At 42.8% G+C, this 19,008-nt stretch overlaps 1 protein-coding gene across 1 annotated transcript; it reads left to right on the forward strand.

Moving 5' to 3' along the window:
- The first annotated feature begins 626 nt into the window (after window positions 1-626).
- On the forward strand, window positions 627-5,594 carry LOC121857289 (probable serine/threonine-protein kinase DDB_G0282963). Its single transcript, XM_042353317.1, has 7 exons — window positions 627-1,100; window positions 1,294-1,460; window positions 1,567-1,820; window positions 2,664-2,945; window positions 3,622-3,846; window positions 4,210-4,431; window positions 5,392-5,594. The coding sequence occupies exons 1-7, from the start codon at window positions 627-629 to the stop codon at window positions 5,592-5,594; spliced, it is 1,827 nt and encodes a 608-aa protein (XP_042209251.1).
- The last annotated feature ends 13,414 nt before the right edge of the window (window positions 5,595-19,008 follow it).

Genomic DNA, 19,008 nt, shown 5'->3' on the forward strand with positions numbered 1-19,008 from the left:
CCTCAGTGATCATGACCACAACGATCATGATCATAATAATCATGACCACAGGGATCATAACCACAATGATCATGACCACAGTGATTATGACCACAGTGATCATGACAATAATGATCATGGCCACAGTGATCATGACAACAATGATCATGACCACAGTGATCATGACCACAGTGATCATGACCACAATGAACATGACTACATTGATCATGACCGCAGTGATCATGACCACAGTGATCATGGCCACAATGATCATGACCACAGACATCATGACCACAATTATAATGACCACAGTGATCATGACCAGAGACATTATGACACCCAATGATAAGGACCAAGTGATCATGACCACAGTGATCATAAACACAGTGATCATGACCACAGTGATCATGACCACAGTGATCATGACCACAGTGATCATGACCACAGTAATCATGTTAACAAAGATAATGACCACAGTGATCACGACCACAGTGATCATGACCACTGTGATCATGACCACAGTGATCACGACCACAGTGATCATGACCACAGTGATCATGTTAACAAAGATCATGACCACAGAGAGCACGACCACTGTGATCATGACCACAGTGATCATGACCACAGTGATCACGACCACAGTGATCATGACCACAGTGATCATGTTAACAAAGATCATGACCACAGTGATCACGACCACTGTGATCATGGCCACAGTGATAAAGGCCACAGTGATCATGATCACAGTGATAATGGCCAGAGTGATCATGACCACAGTGATCATTTTAACAAAGATCATGATCACTGTGATCACGACCACAGAGATCATGATCACAGTGATCATGAACCACAGTGTTAATGGCCCAGTGATTATGATGATAAAGATCATGACGACAGTGATAATGGCCACAGTGATCATGGCCAAAGTGATATTGACAACAATAATTATGACCACAGTGATCGTGACCTCAGTGATCATGACCAAAACGATAATGACCATAATGATCATGACCACAGTGATCGTGGCCACAGTGATCATGACAACAATCATTATAACTACATTGATCATCACCATAATTATCATAGCCACTGTGATCATGACCTCAGTGATCATGACCACAGTGATCATGACCTCAGTGATCATGACCACAGTTATCATGACCACGGTGATCATGACCACAGTGATCATGACTACAGTGATCATGACCACATTGATCATGACCAAAAGATCATAACCACAGTGATCATGACCACAGTGATCATGACTACAGTAATCATGACCACAGTGATCATGACCACAGTGATCATGACCAGGTGATCATGACGACAGTGATCATGACCATAATGATCATGACCACAGTGATCATGACCAAATTCATCATGTCCACTCTGATCATGACCACAGTGATCATGACCCACAGCGATCTTGACCACAGTGATCATGATCATAATGACCATAACCTCAGTGATCATGACAACCTGTGATCATGTCCACAGTGAACAAAACCACAGTGATCATGACTAGAGTGATCATGGCCTCATTGATTATGACCACAGTGATCATGACCATAATCATCATAACCTCAGTGAACATGACAACAATGATCATGACCATAATGATCATGACCACAATGATCATGCCCACAGTGATCATAACCTCAGTGATCATGACCACAACGATCATGATCATAATAATCATGACCACAGGGATCATAACCGCAGTGATCATGACCACAGTGATAATGATCACAATGATCATGACCACAGTGATTATGACCACAGTGATCATGACAATAATGATCATGGCCACAGTGATCATGAAAACAATGATCATGACCACAGTGATCATGACCACAGTGATCATAACCACAGTGATCATGACCACAGTGATCATGACCACAGTGATCATGGCCACACAGATCATGACTACAGTGATCATAAACACAGTGATCATCACCCCAGTGACCATAACCACAGTGATCATGACCACAACGATCATGATCATAATAATCATGACCACAGGGATCATAACCACAGTGATCATGACCACAGTGATCATGACCACAGTGATCATGACCACACAGATCATGTTTACAGTGATCATATCCACAGTGATCATGACCACAGTGATCATGACCACAGTGATCATGACTACAGTCATCATAACCACAGTGATCATGACTACAGTGATCATGACCACGGTGATCAGGACGACAACGATCATGATAATAATAATAATGACCACAGTGGTCATGACCACAGTGATCATGACTACAGTCATCATAACCACAGTGATCATGACCACAGTGATCATGACCACAGTGATCATGACTACAGTCATCATAACCACAGTGATCATAACCACAGTGATCATGACCCCAGTGACCATGACCACGGTGATCATGACCACAGTGATTATAACTACAGTCATCATAACCACAATGATCATGACCACAGTGATCATGACCATAGTGTTCATGACCACAGTGATCATAACCATAGTGACCATGAAAACAGTAATGATAACCACAGTGATCAAAACCACAGTGATCATAACCACAGTGATCATAACAACAGTGATCATGACCACAGTGATCATAAAAACAATAATCATGACAACAATGATCACAACCACAGTGATCATGACCACAGTGATCATTACCACAGTGATCATGACCACACAGATCATGACTACAGCGATCATAACCACATTGATCATGAAAACAGTAATCATGACAACAGTGATCACAACCACAGGGATCATAACCACAGTGAACATGACTACAGTGATCATGACTACAGTGATATTGACCTCAATGATCATGAAAACCATGATCATAACCACAGTGATCATGACCAAAATGATTATGACCACAGTGATCATGACCACAGTGATCATGACCACAGCGTTCATGACCACAGAGATCATAACAACAGTGATCATTACCACAGTGATCATGAAAACAGTAATCATGACCACAGTGATCATGACCACAGTGATCATGACCACAGTGATCATGACCAGAGTGATCATGACCACAGTGATCATGACCCCAGTGATCATGACCCCAGTGATCATGACCACAGTGATCATGACCACAGTGAAAATGAAAACAGTAATCATGACCACAGTGATCATAACCACAGTGATCGTGACCCCAGTGATCATGACCACAGTGATCATGACTACAGTGATCATGACCACAGTGATCATGACCACAGTGATCATGACCACAGTGATCATGACTACAGTCATCATAACCACAGTCATCATAACCACAGTGATCATAACCCCAGTGACCATGACCACAGTGATCATGACCACAGTGATCATGACCACAGTGATCATGACCACAGTGATCATGACACCAGTCATCATAACCACAGTGATCATAACCACATTGATCATAATCACAGTGATCATGACTACAGTGATCATAACCACAGTGAACATGACCCCAGTGACCATGACCACAGTGATCATGACCACAGTGATCATGACTACAGTCATCATAACCACAGTGATCATGACTACAGTCATCATAACCACAGTGATCATGACTACAGTGATCATGACCACGGTGATCATGACGACAACGATCATGTTAACAATAATAATGACCACAGTGGTCATGACCACAGTGATCATGAACCATAGTGATCATGACTACATTCATCATAACCACAGTGATCATAACCACAGTGGTCATGACCACAGTGATCATGACCACAGTGATAATGACTACAGTCATCATAACCACAGTGGTCATAACCACAGTGATCATAACCCCAGTGACCATGACCACAGTGATCATGACCACAGTGATCATGACTACAGTCATCATAACTACAGTGTTCATGACCACAGTGATCATAACCATAGTGATCATGACCACAGTGATCATAACCATAGTGATCATGACCACAGTCATCATAACCACAATGATCATAACCACAGTGATCATGACCACAGAGATCATAACTACAGTGTTCATGACCACAGTGATCATGACCACAGTGATCATGACCACAGTGTTCATGAAAACAGTAATCATAACCACAGTGATCATAACCACAGTGATCATGACCACAGTGATCATGACCACAGTGATCATGAAAACAGTAATCATGACAACAGTGATCACAACCACAGTGATCATGACCATAGTGATCATGACCACAACGATCATGATCATAATAATCATGACCAAAGGGATCATGACCACACAGATCATGACTACAGTGATCATAACGACAGTGATCATGACCACAGTGATCATAACCACAGTGATCATGAAAACAGTAATCATGACAACAGTGATCACAACCACAGTGATCATAACCATAGTGATCATGACTACAGTGATCATGACTACAGTGATAATGACCTCAATGATCATGAAAACCATGATCATAACCACAGTGATGATGACCACGGTGATTATGACCACAGTGATCATTGTCATGAGACAAATCTCACAAGAAGAAGATTACATATAGGTAGAATATTGATAGTATAAGAGTATAAAAGAGGGAAGACTTGGTAGCGTGCTCGTGATAGATATTTACACTTATCGTATCTTATACGTCAATACACATCTATGACGTCTTAAGGGCGACTTCTCAAACACCGCTTCGTTACAACTCTTTATTAATTACGAACATGACATGGACATATTAATAACACCTTCTATTGAAGTTACTAGGACATTATATTTACGTTACTAGGACATCATATTACGTTACTAGACACTCTGATTCTCGGACACGAACATGAAATGAATACACTTCCCACGTAAGTAACTCATCCCATGGAAAGCTCTGACAAACACTCACGTGACCTAGGGAAGCCTAGCAGGTGGTCCTGGGTTGTCTCTATGGGACTGCTTAGCTGGCGCCGGAGGGAAGTCTGGTCCTGACCGGAGGCGACTGCTCGGGTCCTCCTGCCTCCTCTCGAGCGGGCCTGGTGGTGTAGTAGCTGGCCCTTCCTCCTTACAAGACACACTCTCTCTCTCTGTCTCTCTCTCGCAGAGGGAGGACTAGGACGCCCTATATATTGGGAGGCGAGCCGTCAGGTTGAGCCGATCGAGGGCATAGCACATTGATGAGAGGCAACCCTTGGTCAGCAGTGAGAGTTACCCTACACTTTGACCCCCTAATGTCGGGTCAAGTCTGGACTGTTTCTGAGATGTAAGCTGTGGTCTGACAACCCATCACTACATCATGAAACAGTGATCATACCCACAGTGATCATGACTATAGTGATCATGACCACAACGATCATGACTACAGTGATTATAAACACAATGATCATGACCACACTGAACATGACCACAGTGATCATGACCACAGTGATCATGACCACAGTAATCATGAAAACAGTAATCATGACCACAGTGATCATAACCACAGAAATCATGACCACAGTGATCATAACCACAGTCATCATGATCCCAGTGATCATGACCACAGTGTTCATGACCACAGTGATCATGACCCCAGTGATCATGACCCCAGTGATCATGACCACTGTGATCATGACCACAACGATCATGATCATAATAATCATGACCAAAGGGATCATAAACTACAGTGATCATGACCACAGTGGTTAAGTGACTACAGTCATAACCACAATGATCATGACCACGGCGATCATGACCACAGTGTTCGCGCATCACAGTGATCATAATCTTATAAGGACATGACCACAGTGATCATAACCGAAAGGAATGGAACCAGTATTGAATAGTGGTGAACAGTGCTTAGAGTCAGTCGGGAGTGAAGCTCTGCTCACTACATTGAATTTTATTTATCACTTCTGCGTCAAAGAGTATCACAAATCATAACAGCATAAAATCGCAGTGAAGCTCTGCATTCATCGCAATATTACTTTATATTAACCATCATCATCAACATATAGCTTACGGGACAGAAGACGGGGATTAGTGAGGTCTTCGGCGGCGAGGCAGGTGAGGAAGGGGCAGGTGAGGCGGGGCTGCTGGCCAGGCTGGCCCGGGGCGGGGAGCGAGGCGTGGCGGGTGAGGTGGGGAGGCAGGCGTGGTTGATCGGGCCAGGCCGGGGCTTTCGGGGCACGGAACGGCGGGGCGGGCACGGAACGGCAGGGCGGGGCACGGTACGGCAGGGCGGGCACGGTACGGCTGGACCAGGGCAGGGCAGGGCAGGGCAGGGATGGGAGGAAGGGTAAGGAGGTGGTGAGGGATAGGACAGAGGAGGAGGATGTAGGTTAAAAGACATGTTAAGTTATAACAGTTAGTACAGACACGGCAACTGAAACAATTTCTCGTTCAACACTGACCAACAATCAAACTGCACTTGGGCTACTGAGAATGTCACAGATCGCGGAGACGAAATCACGTTAAGCACTGAACATATTTCTAGAAAAAATTCGCTCATACCACGACGAGAGACATTTACTTGAGCTGTAACGATGACACACTAGGACACTTTTCACGCTACTATAGGAACTCCTTATCACGCACTTTCGAACAATACTCAACAAGGTCAGGTGTTATGGCTAAAATGAGGGAGGGCATGGGTTTACGTTAACTACACTGTTACCAATAACAAGGGACGAGGTGCGTGAATTACATATAGTTCGCTGCCACCATTGTAATGTTACAAAATATTCACAAGAAGAAGATTACATATAGGTAGAATATTGATAGTATAAGAGTATAAAAGAGAGGAAGATTTTGGTAGGGTGGTCGTGATAGATATTTACACTGTCAATACACTTATCTTATACGTCTTAAGGGCGACTTCTCAACCCGCTTCGTTACAACTCTTTAATTACGAACATGACATGGACACATTAATAACACCTTCTATTGAAGTTACTAGGACATTATATTTACGTTACTAGGACATCATATCTACGTTACTAGACACTCTGATTCTCGGACACGAACATGAAATGAATACACTTCCCAAGTAAGTACTCATCCCATGGAAAGCTCTGACAAAAACTCCGTGACCTAGAGGAGGCCCTAGCAGGTGGTCTCTATGGGAGACTGCTTAGCTGGCAGTCTCGGTCTCTGACTCCTCTCGAGCGGGCCTGGTGGTGTAGTGCTGGCCCTTCCTCCCCTAGAATTACACTCTCTCTCTCTGTCTCTCTCTGCGGGAGGACGTCCTATATATTGGGAGGCGAGCTGTCAGGTTGAGCCGATAGAGGCAGCGAAGGGTCTCCTTACATTTGCCCTCGCTAATGTAGGGTCAGGTCTGGACTTCGGTGAGGCCATTGTATAATTAGAGGTGCCCCTTACATGTGTGACATGGGAGGAGCCTGGCTGATTATAACCCTTGGTCAGCCGTGAGGTTACTACACTTGACCTCCCAATGTCGGGGTCAAGTCTGGCCTGTTTCTGAGATGTAGCTGTGGTCTGACAAACCCATACTACATATATATATATATATATATATATATATAATATATATATATATGTATATATTATATATATATATATATATATATATATATATATATATATATATATATATATATATGTATATATATATATATATATATATATTATATATATATATATGTATATATATATATATAATATATATATATATATATATATATATATACATATATATATATATATATATATATATATATACATATATATATATATACATATATATATATATATATATATATATATATATACATACATACATATATATATATAAATATATATATATATATATATATATATATATATATATATATATACTCTCCCTTGAAGATGTGAATTACACATAGCGCTTGGGAACTTTTTCTTTTTCCTTGTAGTTATCGGCATATATACTGTAGATAGATAGATTATGTGTATATGTATCTATATAAATTATGTGTATATGTATCGAAAAAGCAGACACTTTTCCGTCTTTCTATTAATCTTTGATTCGTACTGTACACGCTCAACAAAAACTTTTCGAACACCTGGGCACGATGGATGTGAGAATTAGCAGATTGCTTTTCACCTCGGTATGGTTTCGGATTCTTCGTTAATTTTTCAGAATGCATAGTGCTTATAGCGTTCGAGAAGTTTTTGTGACAGTGTACCTAAGAGAAAAATAAGGTGGCAGACTGGTAGGCGTTAAACTTAAAATAGCAGAGTGGGTGGCGTTGGTGCCACATTCTTCCGTAAAACAATTATCTTATTTACATCTCATTCTCATTTTATATATTATCTTATGCCTTAAACTACCAGAAGAGTGCATAATAATAATAATAATAATTCAAAATATAGGGATATTTTTAGAAGAGTGAAGAGAAGGTGATGACAGAGCACAGAGGTTAAGTGGAAGCTTGCACCCCAGCACGCACAGTGGGGGCGACACTCATTTAGCCTCAGCGATCACAGAGGCTACCCACCTGTTGTTCTATCTTGTGATTAATCTCAGAAAATTGTGTATAACGCCACAATAACCGCAGGTACAGTGTAACCTTCACCATAACTACAGATACAGTGTGACCTACACCACCATAATCACATGTACAGTGTGACCTACACCGTCACCATAACAGGTAAATTGTAACCTACACCTTCACCATAACCACAGGTGCAGTGTGACCTACACCACCACATCCACAGGTACAGTGTGACCTACACCTTCACCATAACCACAGGTACAGAGTGACCTGCACCTTCACCATAACATGTACATTGTAACCTCCACCTTCGCCATAACTACATGTACAATGTGACCTACACCACCACAACCACAGGTACAGTGTGACCTTCACCAAAACCACAGGTACAGCGTAACTTACACCTCCACCATAACCACAGGTACAGTGTGACCTACACCACCACAACGTTAGGTACAGTGTGACATACACCTTCACCACAGCCACAGGTATAGTGTGACATACACCTTCACCATAACACATGTACAGTATAACCTCCACATTCACCATAACTACATGTACAGTGTGACCTACACCTACACCATAACCACAGGCACAATGTAACCAACACCTCCACCGTAACCACAGGTACAGTGCGACCTACACCTTCACCACACCCACAGGTACAGTGTACCTACACCTACATCATAACCACAGGTACAGTGTGACCTATACCTGCACCACAACCACAGGTACAGTGTGACATACACCTTCAACATGACCACAGGTACAGTGTGACCTACACCACTGCAACCACAAGTACAGTATGACCTACACCTGCACAGCACAGTGTGACGTACACCTTCACCACAACCACAGATACAGTGTGACCTACATCTTCACCACAACCACAGGTACAGTGACCTACATCTTCACCACCAACCACAGGTACAGTATGACCTAAACCTTCACCACAACCACAGGTACAGGTGACCTACATCTTCACCACACAACCACAGGTACAGTATGACCTACACCTTCACCACAACCACAGGTACAGTGTGACCTACATTCACCACATCCACAGGTACAGTATGACCTACACCTTCATCATAACCACAAGTACAGTGTGACCTCACACCACAACAACCACAGGTACAGTGTGACCCACACCTTCATCACAACCACAGGTACAGTGTGACCTACATTTCACCACAGCCACAGGTACAGTATGACCACACCTTCACAACCACAGTGTGACGTACACCCACCACAACCACAGGTACAGTGTGACCACACTTCACCACAACCACAGGTCAGTGTGACCTACACTTCACCATAACCACAGGTACAGTGTGACCTAAACCTTCACCAAACCACAGGTACAGTGTGACCTACATCTTCACCACAACCACAGGTACAGTTGAACACCTTCACCCAACAACCACAGGTACAGTGTGACCTACACCTTCACCACAACCACAGGTACAGTGTGACCTACATCTTCACCACAACCACAAGTACAATGACCTACACCTTCATCATAACCACAAGTACAGTGTGACCACACCACAACAACCACAGGTACAGTGTGACCTACACCTTCACCATAACCACAGGTACAGTGTGACCTACTCCTTCACCATAACCACATGTGCAGTGTGACTTCACCATAACCATAGGTACAGTGTGACCTACACCTTCACCATAACCACATGTACAGTGTGACCTACACCTTCACCATAACCACATGTACAGTGTGACCTACACTCACACACATAACCACAGGTACAGTGTGACCTACACCTTCACCATAACCACATGTACAGTGTGACCTACACCTTCACCACAACCACAGGTACAGTGTGACCTACACCCACATCCACAACCTCAGGTGCAGTGTGACATACACCTTCACCACAACCACATGTACAGTGTGACATACACCTTCACCATAACCACATGTACAGTGTGACCTACACTCACCACAACCCAGGTGCAGTGACTACCTACACCACAACCACATACAGTGTGACATACACTCACCACAACCACAATGTACAGGTGACATACACCTTCACCATAACCACATGAACAGTGTGACATACACCTTCACCACAACCACAATGTACAGTGTGACCCACAACAAACACAGAACAGTGTGACATACACCTCACCATAACCACAATGTACAGTGACCTACACCTTCACCATAACCACATGAACAGTGTAACCTACACCTTCACCATAACCACATGTACAGTGTGACCTACACCTTCACCACAACCACAGGTACAGTGTGACATACACCTTCACCACAACCACAATGTACAGTGACATACACCACCATAACCACATGTACAGTGTAACCCACACCTCACCATAACCACATGTACAGTGTGACCTACACCTTCACCACAACCTCAGGTGCAGTGTGACATACACCACACAACCACATGTACAGTGTGACATACACCTTCACCACAACCACAATGTACAGTGACATACACCTTCACCATAACCACATGTACAGTGTGAACCTACACCTTCACCATAACCACAGGTACAGTGTGACCTACACCTTCACTCACAACCACATGTACAGTGTGACATACACCTTCACCATAACCACAATGTATGTGTGACATACACCTTCACCATAACCACAGGTACAGTGTAACCTACACCTTCACCATAACCACATGTACAGTGTGACCCACACCTTCACCACAACCACAGGTACAGTGTGACCTACACCTTCACCACAACCACATGTACAGTGTGACATACACCTCACCACAACCACAAGGTACAGTGTGACCTACACCTCACCACAACCACAATGTACAGTGTGACCTACACCTTCACCATAACCACATGAACAGTGTAACCTACACCACCATAACCATGTACAGTGTGACCTACCTTCAACATAACCACAGGTACAGTGTGACCTACACCTTCACCATAACCACATGTACAGTGTAACCTATACCACTATAACCACAGGTACAGTGTGACCCACACCTTCACCATAACCACAGGTACAGTGACCTACTTTCACCATAACCACAGGTACAGTGTGACCTACACCTTCACCATAACTACAGGTACAGTGTGACCTACACTCCACCATGACCACAGGTACAGTGACTCACACCTCCACCATAACCACAGTTACAGTGTGACCTACACCTCCACCATAACTACAGGTACAGTGTGACCCACACCACCATAACCACAGGTACAGTGTGACCTATACCTTCACCACAACCACAGGTACAATGTGACATACACTTCACCATAACCACAGGTACAGTGTGACCTACACCTTCACCATAACCACAGGTACAGTGTGACATACACCTTCACCATAACCACAGTTACAGTGTGACCTACACCTCCACCATAACTACAGTTACAGGACCACACCTCACCATAACTACAGGTACAGTGTCCCACACCTCACCATAACCACAGGTATGTGACTACACCTTCCATATTCACAGGTACAGTGTGACCTACACCTCCACCATAACTACAGGTACAGTGTGGACCCACACCTTCACCATAACCACAGGTACATGTGTAACATACACTCACTCATCCACAAGTACAGTGTGACCTACACCTTCACCATAACCACAGGTACAGTGCGACCTACACCACTACAACCACAGGCACAGTGTGACCTACACCTTCACCATAACCACAGGTACAGTGCGACCTACACCACTACATCCACGTGTACAGTATGACCTGCACCTTCACCATATCCACACGTACAGTGTGATCTATCCCTTCACTCACAACCACAGATACAGTGTGACCTACAAGTTCACTATAACCACAGGGGAGTGTGACCTAAACCTTCACCATAACCACATGTACAATGTAATATACACCACTACAACCACATGTACAGTGTGACCTACACCTTCACCATAACCACAGGTACAGTGTAACCTACACCACTACAACCACAGGTACAGTGTGACCTCCACCTTCAACATAACTATAGGTACAGTGTGACCTACACCTTCACCATAAGCACAGGTACAGTGTGACATACACCACTACAACCACGGGTACAGTGTGACCTACACCTTCTCCATAACTACAGGTACAGTGACCTGCATCTTCACCACAACCACATGAACAGTGTGACCTACACCTTCACATAACCACAGGTACAGTGTGACCTACACCTTCACCATAACCACAGGTACAGGACCTACACCTTCACCATAACCACAGGTACAGTGTGACCTACACCACCATAACCACAGGTACAGTGACCTACACTCACCATAACCACAGGTACAGGACCTACACCTTCACCATAACCAGGTAAAGTGTGACCTACACCTTCACATAACCACAGGTACAGTGTGACCTACACCTTCACATAACCACAGGTACAGTGGACCTACACCTCACATAACCACAGGTACAGTGTGACCTACACCTTCACCAACCACAGGTACAGTGTGACCTACACCTTCACCATAACCACAGGTACAGTGTGACCTACACCCTTACAACCACAGGTACAGTGTGACCTACACCTTCACATAACCACAGGTACAGTGTGACCATACCTTCACATAACCACAGGTACAGTGTGACCTACACCTTCACCCATAACCACAGGTACAGTGTGACCTACACCTTCACATAACCACAGGTACAGTGTGACCCACCTTCATAACCACAGGTACAGGACCTACACCTTCACATAACCACAGGTACAGTGTGACCTACACCTTCACATCAACTACAGGTAGTGTGTGACCTACACCTTCACATAACCACAGGTACAGTGTGACCTCCACCTTCAACATAACTACAGGTACAGTGTGACCTACACCTTCACCATAACCACAGGTACAGTGCGGACCTACACCTCACCACAAGCACAGGTACAGTGTGACCTACACCTTCACCATAACCACAGGTACAGTATGAACTACACCTCCACCATAACCACAAGTACAGGTGACCTCCACCTTCAACATAACTCTAGGTACAGTGTGACCTACACCTTCACCCATAACCACAGGTACAGTGTGACCTACACCTTCACCATAACCACAGGTACAGTGTGACCTACACCTTCACATAACCACAAGTACAGTGTGACCTCCACCTTCAACATAACTCTAGGTACAGTGTGACCTACACCTTCACCATAACCACAGGTACAGTGTGACCTACACTACCATAAGCACAGGTACAGTGTGACCTACACCTCACATCATAAACACAGGTACAGTACGAACTACACCCACCATAACCACAAGTTCAGATATAATGCTTTATTAAACATAAGTGAAACTGACATCCTTGTCATCCCCCTACGTAATATTTTACGTGAATTAAATGGATTGTTAACATATTCATACACAACATACTAAACTGTACTTTCGTTTGATTTTCTAGTTTGGTGCTCGAACGATAGTCATGGCAGGGAGAAGTCGTTTGCCAGCACTTGAAACTCTTGCAGTGGTTCAGATTTCAAAAATGTCGCTTCAAGGAATTAAAAACATCATACTTCAAGAAAAAGCAGAGTATATGTATAGTAAAGAACGAACCACCAGCAGCAGTAATAGAAAACGTAGTTATTCTTGTGGCGACGACGAGGATGGGGACTACCCTTGAATAAGAAAATCAAAGTGAATAAAAATTTAGATAAATTTAAGAGTTGTGCAAGTAAAAAGAGAACGGTGGAAGACGTCGAGAACGATGAAACAACACATAAGAATAAGCGGAAGAAACTTGATGAAAATGTTACCAAATGTGATGCGTTTACCAGTGGAAATTGTTCTATTAAATGTCCAGTCAAGAACTCGAAAGACGATATTGACATCTCCTACTGCATAGCGTGTGATGTTTTGTATAACGGTTTGAAACGATACTCCCTTCGTTTATCACCCACAATGTGGAATAATTATGGGAATACTCTCATTTATTTAACACTCAGAAAAATAAGACTGGAAAACATGGATAAGTACTTTTTAAAAAAAGTAATAGAATATATATTTTGCGATAAGTTGCCCTCTTTTTCTACATTCATAATTGAAAATTTTTCAAGTTATCTTGAAGGGACACTTTTTGAGAGGTTAAGACACTGCAGAAAACTGATACATTTAGAAATAACTGTGATACCTAGACACGAGACCGACGTTGTCAATGCTACAATATCACTAGGGAGACTGAAGCACCTACAGTCTCTCTCGCTCCTCCCACCAAGCAGGTACTCTTACCACTGGGCCATCAGGGAGGTTGCCCATCACTGTTCCAAACTACATGAGTTCAAAATAGTGTACAGCGGCGACAACCTCGATGCTGGGAAGGATAATCTGTCTCCAAAAGTGTAAGAATTTGAGCGCCCTGTGGCTGTTTAATTTTGGCAAAAGAAGGAAACAGTGTAAGTGAACTTTTGAAATCGTTGCCAAAACTGAAGATACTGTTTCACAAAGAACTGCCGAACGCTATATTAGAGTTGACGTGTGAGAGAGGCAATACAGTGGGCGACAGTGCTGCGACACCTACTCATCAGCAACTTGATGAAGAAAACAGTTGGACGGACAAGCAGACCCGGACAATGGACTATCAGCTGGGTCTGGAGCGTGTGGACCTGTGCTGGTACCAGCGAGGCGTGGGCTACCAGTTGGTGTACGTCCCGTCCTCCTACCTCATGCGTGTGGCTCAAGCCTGTCCTAAGGTTAAACTCCTGAACCTGGTGGGTCCACCCTGCCTGGCACAGGTCGTGCAAGCCTGCCATGCCTGCAGGTCATAGTATTGCAGCAGGCGAGCCTCATCTCCTGCCTCAGGTGTTCCTTGGAGGAAGTCAACTTCGACAAGATAACAAGAGCTGCGAGTCTCTGATGTGACGTGACTCATGACCTCGTGTCAACGGTGGCGTGCGGATGCCCCAATCTTCAAGTTTGAGTATCATTAGTTCCAGCTTGGAGGCACGAGGTGACCTCCAGGCCCCACGACATCGTCCTTCCTTCCCTTACCTCCGTGAAGCTGTACTGCTGCCCACCACGCAACTGGGGCGTCCCTCCCTCACCTCACCTTCCGTATGGCAACTTGGTGCCGCCCTCACAGCCTTCATTCTCAAGGGAGCTTCCCTCCTCATCTCCCTCCAACTGCAGTACAAGACTGACGACATGCTAGCCCACGATATACCCAGTGAACAGGATTTACAAGCGGCTTTGAGCTATCCTCGACCAGCTTTACTCCATTTTGTGCCTCAGTGGCCGCCTGTTGCCTCCTCCAGTTGGTGGACACCATTAAAGGCGTGCCCAGCCCTAACCACCCTGGGCAAAATCACCTCCTGGCCCTCACTACCCGACAGTGTACCGCCATCCTAACTAGCTATGGGCGACGCCTCGAAATTACCTAAGTCTTACAGGTGTACCATGGAGTTAACTGTGCACTTACGCCACACAACATACACCATATGTAGATGTACCTCATAACACATTTCAGGCGGAGACTGGTAGCAACGGTGTTTTGTTAGCTCAGTTGTTTCACTAATGATAATACTGGTCTGATCTGATAGTGGAAAATAATGTGATGATGAAGGACAGGTGGGGATTTGTTACGGCACGATCTTCTCCCATTGGATAAGTTTCCACCATGAACAACTGTAATGCCGGCAAGGCGTTAACAACAACAAGATGAAGTGTCAAATAACAAGAAATTTGGTGAATATCAATAAGCTGTTTATCACCTAATTTTTTTTGTTTTTATTATACATGGCCTGACTCTGGAGCTACCTAAGGACCCAAGTACCCCTGAATGATCTGTGACAAAAGTTTGTGAAGAACAATGATACAATCACATATAACATGCGTCAACAATGGTTACACATTAAGTGTTGTAGTATTCCCACTTTGTTTATGATTACGCTGTTATATCAACACAATTATAAAGGAGACAGTTGCCAACTACAATGCTCTGGATTCAGATCTGTACCAACCACCGGTTAACGACCACAATAGTAGTGGAGACTTGACCTATGTGCCTGAGGTCACACAGACAGGTGCGCTTACTCTACCCCACCACCTAAAGTTTGTTGTTTGTCCTAACCAGTTTCATGCAGTTTCCAACGAAAGGGGTTTCACTTTCTCCACCTGAACGATCATAGCTTATTTCCCAAGCTTCCCGACATGAAACTGAAGGCTGCCACTACTCAGGCGAGAGTTACTGGTTTAACAGAGACGAGTTCAATAGCTCAGTTGAGAGAACTCGAGTGGTCGAATTTCTGGGTTATGTTATCCATTGATATGATTGTAAGTGTGCCGGTGGCGGAGTGTGTACATTTATCAGGAGTGATCTACCTTTCAATCCTCACCCGGATCTTGCCATAAACGTCCACGAGACTGTATTCTCCCAGCGAATTTGCCCATACTTACCGGGGTCTTTTACCTACCTGCCACAATGACTTTGCCAACTTATAGAAGAGTTATGAACTGAAGACAGGGGTTAAGCTGTGTATAAATGTAGTATGCTTGGTGATTTTAGTAAATATAATGATGTCATCTGTTAATGCTCTTGTGAATGATTTGTGTAATTTTGAACGTATGTTTGGTTTTAAACAATTGAACAAAGAACCAACTTGAGTGCGTGCAATCTCATAAAATATTCGGGGCTTTAATAATGTGTCGAACCTTGATAAAGTGTCAGTTAGTTGTTATCGTATTGACCTGCAAGTTACCAAATTCCAAAAACCAAACACAATACTGTTCATATTAGATCCTTTAATATAAGCAAAAGGAAACATTTGTTCAATCACCAGTGAGCAACACTTGTCGGACGTGTTATTGGCTGAGACGACAAGGTGAAGCATGGACTAACTTTAATACTAAATTTCTATTCACTCTTAATAGTTAGCATCCACCGAGATGCTAGACCTCATCAAAACACGTGATTAAAATTTGACTAAGTTCAAGCGTTCGAAAGGCCAGATGGACTATGCTTGTATTTCAAACCAGGTCAGATATAAAATAAAGATATACCATAACACTGTTGAAATGCAGTTAACGAAAAACAAGAATCGATTTAAAAAAAGTTGGAAACTGTAGGATCTTAGTACTTCATCTACATGTAGAACTAAATACTGTATAGGAATATTGGTTTGAATATAGATAATGTTTTGTGTTTCTTTAAGTCAAAGGTTGCTAAACATTTCAGTATTTTCTTTAACTCCACTTTTCACCATTAACTCTTGATAAAATCACACGGGAAAAGGGAAACAACGGAGCAACGTTGTTTCCCTTTTCCCGTGTGATTTTATCAAGATTTATCTTATCCACATTTTCATTGTGGATCTACATGAAACATTAACTGTTAATAAATTACCTGCGTGTTCTGGCCGTGTCTCGCTCATAAATATATATATCAACATCATGTTTAACTTATCTTTACATAACAGTAGATCAAATGTACAAAAAATCTATGTAACAGCGAGCAATAAACTATACAACCCTTCCACATCTGAGGGCAATTTGATTGTACCATTATTCATTATTTTATCTTACGTTTTTGAAAAAAAAGAATTGAAAAGGCAAGTTAAATGAATATATCTTATCTATCTTAATCTAATGTTTGAGTTTTACTCCAGAATTAGATTATATATTCCAGCAAGCACATGTTTAGCTTCTCTCAGACCATGTCAAACGTGAATGTGAGTAAAAGGTAATTATACCAAAAGTATGGTAATGTTAATCTACAAACAGCGTTTGACAATGTATAGTATATAAAACCATGACATTTTATTATTTAAACAAAGTGTGAATTTCATAGAAAATTCTACAGTTGTTTTATATCTTATCTCATCTATTAATTGAATATCATCCCAAGTTTAACATTGAACTAAAAATTTTTTTAGAGTAAGAAAAGATTATTATTCTTATGGAAGGAAACTACTAGCAGTCAAAATCAAAAATAGGTTTGCAAGTAACTTTAAATTTCTATAATATTACTCTTGTATTTACTCTTCCACCTTGTTGCGCACTCACTTTTGAATTTGTTCTCGAGGACCACACCATAGAAAACATGTACCATTAATACTTTATGTATATCGTACATGTTTATATGCAGGCATGTATGCTTGTGTGAATTTTTACCCCATGAAAGTCCAAATAATATAATAATCTATGCACAACATCGAACAACATTTGTGTGGAAGGTACACTCATACGCCATAATTTCTGATGCTCCCTCTACCCTCCCCTAGCTCAATGGAAATGTAATCACCCAGCTTCGTACCAATAGTCCCCCCCAACCCTCCCTCCCCAACACGTTCAGTGTGCAGTGTTAGTAGCTCAGGCTTCGCTGTATTGTACGAATAACTTGGTTCATGCTGTAATATTTACCATCACTATGTTATATATGTGTATGTTTATATGCTGCCTTTATTGATTATATATACATTACAGTATATATTATATTTACTTCTTACCAAAGTTGGGAATGTGTTGAGGCCTGTGTAATCACGAATGTGTTAGGCATGTAGTACATAATAACAACAATAAACGCCGGAGTAAGACTCAGCATGGCTTCCATTCTCCCATTAAATCATGTAAGATACTACACACTATACTTAACATCACTATACGAGGACCGTTCGG

Source organism: Homarus americanus, unplaced genomic scaffold, assembly GCF_018991925.1.
Source record: "Homarus americanus isolate GMGI-L3 unplaced genomic scaffold, GMGI_Hamer_2.0 scaffold51859, whole genome shotgun sequence".
Taxonomy (NCBI): Eukaryota; Metazoa; Arthropoda; class Malacostraca; order Decapoda; family Nephropidae; genus Homarus; species Homarus americanus.

Bases quoted from the DNA above. Each gene is read 5' to 3' on its own strand.
- LOC121857289 (XM_042353317.1), top strand. From the start codon at position 627: ATGACCACAGTGATCATGTTAACAAAGATCATGACCACAGTGATCACG. The intron at 2,946-3,621 runs GTAATCATGACC...TCATGACCACAG, and splicing joins CCACAGTGATCATGAAAACA to TGATCATGAACCATAGTGAT. The intron at 3,847-4,209 runs GTGATCATAACC...ATGACCACACAG, and splicing joins CTACAGTGTTCATGACCACA to ATCATGACTACAGTGATCAT.